Source organism: Quercus suber, unplaced genomic scaffold (assembly GCF_002906115.3).
Source record: "Quercus suber isolate HL8 unplaced genomic scaffold, Cork oak 2.0 scaffold_770, whole genome shotgun sequence".
Classification (NCBI taxonomy): domain Eukaryota; kingdom Viridiplantae; phylum Streptophyta; class Magnoliopsida; order Fagales; family Fagaceae; genus Quercus; species Quercus suber.
In genome coordinates, this window is record NW_027070206.1 from 22,422 (window position 1) to 34,884 (window position 12,463).

Sequence of the window (12,463 nt, forward strand, 5' to 3'; positions counted from 1 at the left end):
AGCTGTAGCTCCATCAACATTTATCTTGAACGTGTCCGGAGGTGGGGCTGCCCAACCAACACCAGGGGGCTGCTGCCTAAGAAGGTTTGCTATTATTGCACCTTTATAGTCACACCGAAGCCTTTGGGCATAATCCCAAAGCTGAGAGGGTGCTAGGAAAGGCTGTTCGTGTACCACCTGGTTTCTATTGTACCAGATTGACCAAGCTGTGACGAAGAAGATCTCCATATCCATATCTGTCCCCTTTTCCATAATCTGCATTGCTATATCTGTGATATCCAAGTTTCCTTCTCCCAAATTTATTGGACAGGTCTGCCAGCTCCACCAAACCTCCCAGGCCTTCCTGCAATGAACTAATGCATGTTTGATGCTTTCCGGACCCTTCTTACATAATGGGCAAGAGCCTTCAATTCTGACCCCTCTATTTTCCAAATTTAGCCGAGTTGGCTGTCCATTCATACAGGACCTCCAAGCGAAAACTCGGATTTTTGCAGGTAGCTTCAGTTGCCACATCTTCTTCCAAAGGGGGGGTCCTATAGTCCCCATAAGAGCTCTCAGCTTCCACAGACAGATCCACAAGTGCTGAAGCCATATAATATGCACTCTTGACGAAAAATACACCACGTTTGTTTCCAATCCAGCCAATGGAATCCTCAGGTAAGTTAAAGCTTAGAGGAATATTTAGGATGCTTATATTAGCTGCTTGGCAAATACAATTGAAAGCCATGGAGCTGATTCAAAAGGCAGTCATTAATTACTTTGGTGCCTGGGTTGGACAGCTGGAACAACCGTAATTGGCCATAAGAGACAGGCTTAATTGTGCAATTAGTAAAAACTAACTCATAAATCTTTAAACACAACCAAACTGACTTTTCATAATTGCGACATTGTGGACATTACAATGATGTTTTAAGCTGTATTATTTATTTATGGGAAATGCTAACGAGTTCCCTTAGAGCACTGGTTAATAATTTATTTTAGGAAAGTTTTAATACTACTTGGGAAATGAAAAAAGCTGTCAAAATATTAATTACTTTTTTTTCATTTCCCATAAAAACTTTCTTTAAATGAATTATTAACCAGTGCTCTTAGGGCATTGGTTAATAATCCATTTTAGGAAAGTTTTTATTTATTTATTTTGATAAGTAAGGTCTATTAATTTAAGCAAAATGCTAACGGATACTCTTAAGGAAATGGTTAATAATCCATTTAAAGAAAGTTTTTATGAAAAAAAAAGAAAAAAAAAAAAGCAATTAATATTTTGACAGTTTCTTCCATTTTCAATAAAAGTGGTGTTAAAACTTTCCTAAAATGGATTGTTAACCATTATCTTAAAGGCACTCGTTAGCATGACGCTTAATTTAATTAATAAGTCTTTACACTTAAAAAAGAAATGAAGTTTCATAACTATTTTTTATTAAAAAAAAAAAAAGTAATGTTAACCGGTGCTCTTAGGGCAATTATTAATAAACTATATTAAGAAAGTTTTAAAATCAATTTCATTGAAAATATAAAAAGCTGAAAAAAAAATTAATTATTTTATCATTTACCCATAAAAATGTTTCTAAAAATAGTTCTTAAACCAAAGCCTTCAAGACATTTATTAACATTTTCCAAAAAAAAAAAAAAAACAACAACATTCTTTTCATGGTGGCAAATTTGTATATAAAACAAACTCCGGTTCAAAACCATCTTTAAGAAATTTTATTTTATGGAATTATAATAAGGATTTTGATGCCCATTGTAAATGATTGTAGGTCACTATTGCAACGAATCCTTAACTGCCAATTCCTCCATTACCTACAGCCTACAGGCTACAGGGAAGGCTGGGAAGAAAACTAGAGTACAAGTGCCTTAGCCAATATGAAACGTGTTCACTACCTTAGAGACCAACTAGTGCGATTGGACAAAACAGTTCCCATGATAAGTCAATAAAAAGGATTTCGGAGAAAGTAAATAACTGATTTTTTTTTATTTGAAAAAAAAAATTTGTGTGCATAAGCATATATAACTGGTTTGAAGGGAGCATTCTGTAAAATAAAAAATAGGCCTAACATCTCATTGTACTATAAATTGATTAAAATTGTTAGGACATATGTGATATGTAATCAATGTTAAGAACATATGTTACTATTTTATGTAATTGGTTAATTCTTTGACAAAATGCACTTTATTTGTGTAACACCCGCCTCATTTAAATTGAATTTAATTACTTCTAGAGTGGAATTGATGAATTATTTAATTTATTTTGAAGGTGATATTATTTTATATTATGGTCACTGCAAAGAAAATAAATAAAAGAATATGTAACGTGAGAGTTATTTTTGTGGATTATTCATATTTAATTTTTAGTCTCCTTATTAGTTAAGGAAAAGGATAAAAGATTTCCTATTTGGATTAGGAGTTTAAGTGTTATTAAAATTCTTTAGAGTTTTAGCCCATCTAAATAACCTTAATATGAGTTTTAGTGGGAATTAAAGTCTTGGAAGCCTATTTAAGGTTTAGTGGGTCTTAAACTCTAGCCCAAGTAGGAGTGTTATTTAAGAGTACTAATTGGAGTGTGATTGATCTTCCTAGACTGAATTGGAGTGTTAGTTTAGAGTTATATATATACTGGGTCTTTTAAGTCAGTCACGTGAAAGGTAGAAAGAGACGCTGGATGCTAAAAGCTACGACAAAAAGGATTTTTGCCAAACTTGACAAAGACGACATCAAGATAACTATTAGCAAGTTGATTATTGATTGTGTGTGGTATCATAGGTTAAAGATACGTGTTGTTTATCTCCATATAGTAGAGTTTATATTACAATATTACATGGTGCAAGATATCCCTAAGTTGATGGTATAAGATTTCTCGAAGTTTCTGCGTTATGTCTTTATTAAGTGGCATGATAGGTATCTATGTATATGTAGAGAGTAAAGAGTCAAAATTGATGTACATAGCATGGTGAGTCATAAGATTACATGATATCAATACCCTAATTGAGATCGAATTCCCTATATCCAATAGACTATCATGAGATGTAAGTAATACTGATGCTTGTGGATGATTTCGGATTTGATGGTAAAGTATTAAATACTAATGATAGGCCTTTGGTTAAAAACATTGTTAGGATCTGACATGTAAGTATGATGTATAAAGGTCCATATGTGATTATGGAAGAGGGATAACGTGAATGGTTTATATAAATAGTGTAAGTATGGCTAAACACAGCAAAATCATCTATTTGTGTATTAGGTTCGAGTGGCATCGGCTTGGATAGTTGAGATCTAACGTGTTTTGGTGATTTGAGGTAAGTGGACTTCAGAACATGAAGTCTCTCAAGACATGTATATTTATATATATACTTTCGGTAATATATATATATATATATATATACATAATTGCAAAAGTGAAGTTTCCAAAAACTTGTACCATTGTCAACGCTTTATACACGTACTTGAATTTTATTATTTCTTGTATATTACTTTGAAACTATATAAGTTAAGAATGACTCAAAACTATATTTTTGAGAAAGTATTTGTTATATGATATATGATTAATATTGGCAATATTGTAATAAAGTAAGAATGTTTTCAAACAGTCAGCTAAATAGTCTGCAACCTTTGCCAACACAGGGTTAACTGTTGGTCTTCGGCCGAAGTAGTGTTATTGTGGTGTGGTGTAGTGTTATCATTTTCTCTTTGGAGCCAGTGTTGCCTCTTTGAGGTTAGTGTTATTATTCCTCATGGGAATCACCCACCGAGTGTTTAGCAGTTTATGTCTTTGTCTGGCTAATGTTTAATGTTTTCCATATCAAACTACTGTTTTTTTGTTATTGACCATTATAAGTGTAAAAATTGTTTATTACTATAGTATATTATTTCTACCTATTTAGTGTATTTTGGCTAACTAAAGTGGTTATTATTTTATTTAATGATTATAACGTTATAGTTAAATGTTTTATTCTTGACAGTTTTATAGAATTATTATATTACACTTAAAACTATTTGTAAATGTTTTGTAAAGACTATATTTTGTCAATGATACTAATGTTTTGTTTTGAAAGACATCCTCATGTTATGTAGTCTCTTATTGGGCTTCTATCTCACCCCCCTTTCTCCACCCTTTCAGACCAGAGCAGTGGAATATCTTTTGGTGGTAGATCATTGGAGACAGATTGAAGACTTCTTTCGGAGCTACGTTAGTTGATGGACTATTTTAGTATATTTTCTTAGGATAGCGAGTTTGGCATTTGTGGAACTCTTTGAGTTTGTATTTGGAGACTTTATTGTTAAAGTTTTTGTTTTATGGATTTCATAGGAAAGATTTTGATGGTCTTGAAGTATATTTGTGGATATTTAATTACGCTCTATTCCATTATATTATTGCTAATTATTATAAGACAGGTTGTGCATCTAAATCCTTGGTATGGGTTTGGGGTGTTATAGTTATGGTATCAAAGCATAGGTTTATGATTCTGTAGACTTATAGGTTTAATCTTAAGATTATTTTGGAACAAGAGTGTGATCATTAGGAATTTTAGTGTTAGAATTATTTGACCTTTCATAGTGTTTTTTTTTGGGAGCGTGTAGGAATGATTATTGCACTATCTGTTTGCTTGGTTTTGACCTTTAGGAATATTTAAAATATGTACTTATGATACCTTGTTGTGTTGCTTAGAGAGATGGCTCCACCAAGGAGGAACACAAGGAATGGTCAGTCGGATATTGGTGGAACCACTAACCTTCAGGCTATTATTGAAGCCATTGGGGGCTTAACCAATATAGTGCAACATCAAGTAGGAGCCACCAATTCAACTAGTGCTTTGGAGAAGTTTAGAAAACTTGACCCTCTTGCTTTCAAGGCTACAAAGGATCCAATAGAGGCTGACAACTGGCTTAAGGAGATAGAAAGACTCTTTAGGGCAATGGAGGTTAGTGATGAACAACGAGTTATCCTTGCTGTTTTTGTATTGAAAGGTGATGCATTGGAATGGTAGGAGTATGCAGAGAGGAAACAAGGGAGAGAAGTTATAACTTGGTAGCATTTTGTTGAGCTCTTTCGTAAGAGGTATTTTCCCGATAGTCTGATGGTGCAAAAGGAAGTTGAATTCATTCGCACAGCACAAGGTACTTAATCAGTGTATGAGTATGAGCGGAAATTTGCTGAATTATCCTGCTTTGGTCCACACATGGTTGACACAGAAGCAAGGAAGGCTAGGAATTTTGAAAGGGGTTTAAGGGAGGAAATTCAGGGACCGGTTTCCATGTTCAAATTGGAAACATATGCAAAGGTGGTAGATCGAGCTCTTATAGCAGAAAGAAATTGCAATCGTCTTTCAAAGGCCAATGATCAGGAGAAGGAGCCAAATCAAAGTAATTTTCTTAAGGGAAAGTCTAGTGAAAGCTCATTCAAGAAGCAAGGGGTGACTAATTCAAACAAGAAGGCACATAAGACTTGTCCAAGATGTGGAAAGGCTCATAGTGGAACATGTTATTTGGAGTCGAGAGCGTGTTTTAAATGTGGCGAAATCGGACACTTTATCAAAGATTGCCCAGATTTGAAGAGTGAGCCAATGGCTGAGCCTAATGATATGAAGCAAAGACCAAAAATCTATGGAAGAGTGTTTGCCATTACTGGGCAAGGTGCTGAGGAATCTAAGTCAGGTACCATCTCCTTATTTTCTCTTATGAAGTGAAACAATGGTTGTTAAGTCTATGTAACTATTGTGTGGTTATAATAGTAGACAATATTATATGGATTGATTAGGAGCATATCATGTTGCTTTGAGTTCTACAACCTAGTGTATTTCCTTGGGGCGCTTTTGATAAATAAAAGTTATATGCTAAGTTTAAGAAGTGTGACATTTGGTCGGATTAAGTGATTATTTTTTAGGATTGTTTTGCAAATTTTAAGAGACAAGAGGTTGCATGCTAAATTGAGAAAGTGTGAGTGCTGATTGAATCAAGTGGTGTTCTTAGAACATATGATCTCTAGAGATGAAATTACAGTGGACCCTATTAAGATTGAAGCACTAGTAAATTGAGGTATGTTTGAATTTTTGAGGACAAAAATTTTATAAGAGGGGGAGAATGTAACACCCGCCTCATTTAAATTGAATTTAATTGTTTCTTGAGTGGAATCGAGGAATTATTTAATTTATTTTGAAGGTGATATTATTTTATATTATGGTCACTACAAAGAAAATAAATAAAAGAAGATGTAACGTGAGAGTTATTTTTGTGGATTATTCATATTTAACTTTTAGTCTCCTTATCAATTAAGAAAAAGGATAAGAGATTTCTTATTTGGATTAGGAGTTTAAGTGTTATTGGAATTCTTTAGAGTTTTAGCCCATCTAAACAACCTAAATATGAGTTTTAGTGGGAATTAAAGTCTTGGAAGCCTATTTAAGGTTTAGTGGGCCTTAAACTCTTGCCCAAGTAGGAGTGTTATTTAAGAGTACTAATTGGAGTGTGATTGATCTTCCTAGACTGAATTGGAGTGTTATTTTAGAGGAATATATATACTGGATCTTTTAAGTCAGTCACGTGAAAGGTAGAGAGAGACGCTGGATGCTAAAAGCTATGGCAAAAAGGATTATTCCCAAACTTGACAAAAACGACATCAAGGTAACTATTAACAAGTTGATTATTGATTGTGTGTGGCATCATAGTGTTAGGTTCTAAATGTTTAGAATAATTGGCAAATCGTGAACACAAACTTGTCTAGATATAGATCTTAGAGTCTATAGGTTTTATTAGACAATGCTCAAGGTGATTCAAGTTAAGATTCAAGAACATACAAGCTGCAGGAAGAAGACTTCATATTCTACCCGGTTCGATCGATCGAAGGACAGGCTCAATCAATCAAAAATCGTATCTGTAAAATTTTAAGTCGGCCCAAACAACAGCTTAAGCACATTAAGGATTAGGGTTTCAGATCTACTTCTCCCACTATATAAAGGAAACCCTAAGCCACGTTTTTTAAACTGAAGAGAGAGAGATTAGAATGCCTCTTGTGCCTCTTTTGGTTTTAAGGTTTTGTACCAAAACCTCTCTAAAGTCTTGGTTGCTTGAGAGTTCTATTGTTGCTCATATTTTCTGTTTTGTGTAAATCTCTTTTGAGATCTAGAGGAACTTTCCTTTACACAAAGCTTAGGGTTTTCAAGGAGGAGATGTTATCTACACCTTGATGATCAACTCAGTTGCTGCCATTGAAGCCTAAAGAAAAACAAGTGTGGGTGCTTGTATCTAGTGGTGAATACAAGAAAGAAAGAGTCCGTGGATTTGAAGCTTGCACGTGATCGTGTCAATAAGTTCTACTGGTGGGTAGCAATAAGAAGTTGAGCGTGGGAGCTTGTAAGTCTTATTGTATGAACTTCGATTCTTTCAAGATAGTGGATTTAAGTTTACCTTAAGGATAGCTAGGTTAAATCCTCCCCAGGTTTTTACCGTGTGGTTTCCTGGGTCATCATATCTTTGTGTTATTTATATTTCCGCTGATATATACACTTGATATGATTGTTTGTTTGTGATAACCTAGATTTGCATAATTTGACTAAGTTAATCACTTAGCTAATTAACTAGGTTAATCTGGTTGTGTTAAGGGGTCTAAAAACCATTCACATAGGTTAAAGATACATGTTGTTTATCTCCATATTTATATTACAATATTACATGGTGCAAGATATCTCTAAGTTGATGGTATAAGATTTCTCGAAGTTTCTGTGTTATGACTTTATTAAGTGGCATGATAGGTACCTATGTATATGTAGAGAGTAAAGAGTCGAAATTGATGTACCTATGGTGAGTCATAAGAGTACATGATATCAATACCCTAATTGAGATCGAATTCCCTATATCCAATAGACTATCATGAGATGTAAGTAATACTGATGCTTGTGGATGATTTCAGATTTGATGGTAAAATATTAAATACTAATGATAGGCCTTTGGTTAAAAACATTGTTAGGATCTGACATGTAAGTATGATGTATAAAGGTCCATATGTAATTATGGAAGAGGGATAGCATGAATGGTTTATATAAATAGTGTAAGTATGGCTTAACACAGCAAAATCATCTATTTGTGTATTAGGTTCAAGTGGCATCGGCTTGGATAGTTGAGATCTATCGTGTTTTGATGATTTGAGGTAAGTGGACTTCAGAACATGACGACTCACAAGATGTGTATATTTATATATATATATATACACACTTTTGGTAATATATATATATATATACACTTTTGGTAATATATATATATATATATACATAATATATTTATATATACTTTTGGTAAAAAAAAATATATATATATATATTTATATATATATATATATATACATAATTGCAAAAGTAAAGTTTCCAAAAACTTATACCATTGTCCATGCTTATACACATACCTGAATTTTATTATTACTTGTATATTACTTTGAAACTGTATAAGTTAAGAATGACTCAAAACTATATTTTTGAGAAAGTATTTGTTATATGACATAAGATTAATATTGGCAATATCATAATTAAGTAAGAATGTTTTCAAACGGTCAGCTAGATAATCTACAATCTTTGCCAACACAGGGTTAAGTGTTGGTCTACGGCCGAAGTAGTGTTATTGTGATGTGGTGGTGTTATCGTTTGCTCTTTGGAGCCAGTGTTGCCTCTTTGAGGTTAGTGTTATTGTTCCTTATGGGAATAACCATTATAATATATTGTTTCTACCTATTTAGTGTAATTTTTACTAACTAAAGTGATTATTATTTTATTTAATGATTTCAGCGTTATAGTTAAATGTTTTATTCTTGACAGTTTTACAAAGTATATTATATTATGGTTAAAACTATTTGTAAATGTTTTGTAAAGCTTACATTTTGTCAATGATACTAATATTTTGTTTTGAAAGACATCCTTATGTTATGTAGTCTCTTATTGGGCTTCTAGCTCACCCCCCTTTCTCCACCTTTTCAAATTAGAGCAGTGGAATATCTTTTGGTGGTAGATCGTTGGAGACATAAATTGAAGACTTCTTTTGGAGCTATGTTAGTTGATGGACTGTTTTAGTATATTTTCTTAGGATAGTGAGTTTGGCATTTGTGGAACTCTTTGAGATTGTATTTAAAGACTTTATTGTTAAATTTTTTGTTTTATGTATTTCATAGGAAAGATTTTGATGGTCTTGAAGTATATTTGTGGATATTTTAATGGCATAAATGCACTTTTAGTCCCTACATTTTGCACTTTTTCATTTTAGTTCATACATTTTATTTTTACTACTTTTAGTCCCTAAGCCAATTAATGCCTAACATTTAGGTCCTTTCCGTCACTCAACCAACGGCAAAAGCTGATGTGATAAACGGAGGCACAGTAAGTGTTGATGTGTCCATTAAAATAATATTAAAAATACTACATCAGCATCCACGTCAACTTCCACATTAGCATCTAACCTTAAAAAATAAATTTATCAATTTTAAAAATTATAAAAAAAACAAAAAAAAATCAAAATTAAAAACAAAAAAAATTGTAGAACTTAGATTTGTAGGGACTAAGAATGAACACAATGAACACAAACCAGATTTAAATATAACAACACACACCCAAATTTTCTAGCATTTTCTTGTCATTTCTTGTCAACCAAACACAAAAACACATACAAACCGTGGCAACCAATCGACTCAAGGTAGCGAAGAACTCCATCCTTGAACTTAGATTGGTTTTAAGGAAAATTAAAGATACTTTTATACATTTTCTTGGCAACCAAACAAATTTTTCAGTTTCACAAAAAAAAAAAAAAAAAAAAAATCTAGATCTGACAGCCAACTAAAGTTTTTATGTCAATCCTAAGATCTAAACATTTTTCACAAACCCATCAAATCCCCTTATACACAAACCTAACAAATTCTCTATCACAAACCCAAAAACTTCCTTTCACAAACCAATATCATCCCTTTTCAAACTTATCAGAAATCCAAAACAAATACAGCAAACTTAACCTAGATTTGGCCGATGCGAACGCCGAGGACAAAGCACCAAGATAGATTTCGTCGGAGATGAGAGAAGTGGAGGAACTTGCTTAAAGAGTTCAAGAAGAAAAAGAGGACAGCATGCATGTCTTGGATTTGCTTCCATGCGGTGTCCTCATTGCAGTCTTTCTAGACGGCGTGCCACGACTTCAGGATGGCGCGGATCTCCGCCAGCGTGGCCAAGCGGTGCTCGAGGAGGCAGCGAATCATGAGGGAGTGGGATTCCGGGTTGAAGGAGTAGAATTGGAAGGAGATGTGGGGCTCCAGGCTGATGATGTGGAGCTTGGGTTGCGCTATCTGGTCGGGTTAGTTGTTCGGGTCGAGGTGGGTTTTGGGCGAGTCAGAGGAGGAGGAAGAGGACAGGGAGGAATGGAAGAGGACGATTTCTGGGAGAGAAAAGGAAGATGGAAGAGGATGTCTTGGGATTCTGGGTAAGTTCCAAAATTTTTTTGTTTTTAATTATGTTTTGGATCCGGATTTCCTCCAAACAGGTTTGGAGGAGTTGCTACAAACAGGGACACGGGTCAGCCCAACAAGAAGACACATAAGCTTGAGTCATGTGCGTTGCACATGACCCATTTTAACTGAAGAGAGCTGTGACTTGCTGTGAGCCCTAACAGCGTTAGCCACAAACATTTTCTCCTCAAACACCTCTCACCCACAGCCTCACGCATCTCTCTCATCTCCTCCACCACGCCTCTCTCTCATCTCAGCGAACTCAGACCGGCAAGAAGTCACTGAGGCGGAATCGACGGCGGCCATATGCAGCAGCCGCCGATTCACTCTCTCATCTAAACTGGACAGCCCCTCCCTCTCACCCACAGCCTCACGCCTCTCTCTCATCTCCTCCACCTCTGTTTTCTCAGCAAACTCAGACCGGCAAGAAGACACTGAGGCGGAATCAACGGCAGGTCGATGCAGCAGCCGCCGATCTCACCGGACTATATGTCCATTCCTCCTCTTCACCCACTTCCCCCTTCACTGATTCTGCCCCATTCAGTTTCTCAGTCAGTCGATGCCGCTCCAGTGACTTCACCGCCAAGGACCACCACTCCTACCGCTCCATCGTTTCTCAGCATTATCCCTGATAGTGACAAAAGCAATGGTTCTCAATTTGTTCAGGTCTGATTTTCTTTTAAAAAAAAAAAAAAGATAATTATTTCCTTAAATTAGTTTCTCAAATTGCATTGTATTTGAAGTTTGAATATTTGTCCTTATGATTATTACCATAGCTGAGTTCTATAGCCTAAGAGCTTATGGTTTTGTTGGTTTTGAATGGGTATTTATTGTTGGCAGCAAGGATTTATATAATACTTATTTTTTGGGAGTTTTTGAGTATAATTTCTGTTGAATAGGATGCTTAGGTATTTTGAGTTCTGAATATTGTTATTGTTGTTCATCGTGACTGTTTATAAGATTATAAGCAACTACTGTTTAGGTATTTTGAGTTCTGAATATTGTTGTTATTGTTGGCGGCAAGGATTTAACACTATTGCTTTTTATTGGCTTTTGGATTTAGGAAGAAGCTCCTATTGATGGCAGTCCAAACACCCCGAGTAAACACAAGGAAATTAAGGCACCAACGATTGGAATGAAATTTGATTGTGATGACAGTGCATATGAGTTTTACAAACAATATGCTCATAGAATGGGCTTCAGTGTAAGGAAACAGTACGTTAGGCGAGGAAGTGCAGGAGATATTAAGAGGAGGACATTTTGTTGTTCAAGAGAAGGTGAACGAGTTATTGACAAACGTCGTGAACAGGTATCTTTCCATCACCCAATTTCACGAATTGGTTGTTTAGCACAAATGACTTGTCAACTTCAAAAGGATGGTATGTTAGAAGTTGTTTCTTTTCATGAACAACATAATCATGAGTTTGCTCCTTCTCCAATGAAACACATGTTAAGATCAAATAGGAAAATTACACCTGCCCAACAAGCTTTTGCGGATGATGCAGAAAAATCCGGGGTATCAATAAAACAAATTATATATATATATATATATATAAATATATATATATATATTTTTTTTTACCAAAAGTATATATAAATATATATTTTTTATCAAAAATATATATAAATATACATGTCTTGAGAGACGTCATGTTCTGAAGTTCACTTATCTCAAATCACCAAAACACATTAGATCTCAACTATCCAAGCCGATGCCACTCGAACCTAATACACAAATAGATGATTTTGCTGTGTTAAGCCATACTTACACTATTTATATAAACCATTCATGCTATCCCTCTTCCAGAGTCACATATGGACCTTTATACATCATACCTACAAGTCAGATCCTAATAATGTTTTTAACCAATGGCCTATCATTAGTATTTAATACTTTTACCATCAGATTCAAAATAAACCACAAGTATCAGTATTTACTTACATCTCATGATAGTCTATTTAAATAGGATATAGGGAATTCGATCTCAATTGGGGTATTGA

The 12,463-nt window shown here is 34.5% G+C and overlaps 1 protein-coding gene across 1 annotated transcript; it reads left to right on the forward strand.

Annotated features, from left to right (window-relative positions):
* The first annotated feature begins 10,530 nt into the window (after positions 1-10,530).
* LOC136064817 (protein FAR1-RELATED SEQUENCE 5-like) lies at positions 10,531-12,463 on the forward strand. The gene is made up of 3 exons (XM_065767075.1): positions 10,531-11,128; positions 11,526-11,978; positions 12,437-12,463. Exons 1-3 carry the CDS (start codon positions 10,922-10,924, stop codon positions 12,461-12,463), a joined length of 687 nt encoding a protein of 228 aa, XP_065623147.1. The 5' UTR covers positions 10,531-10,921.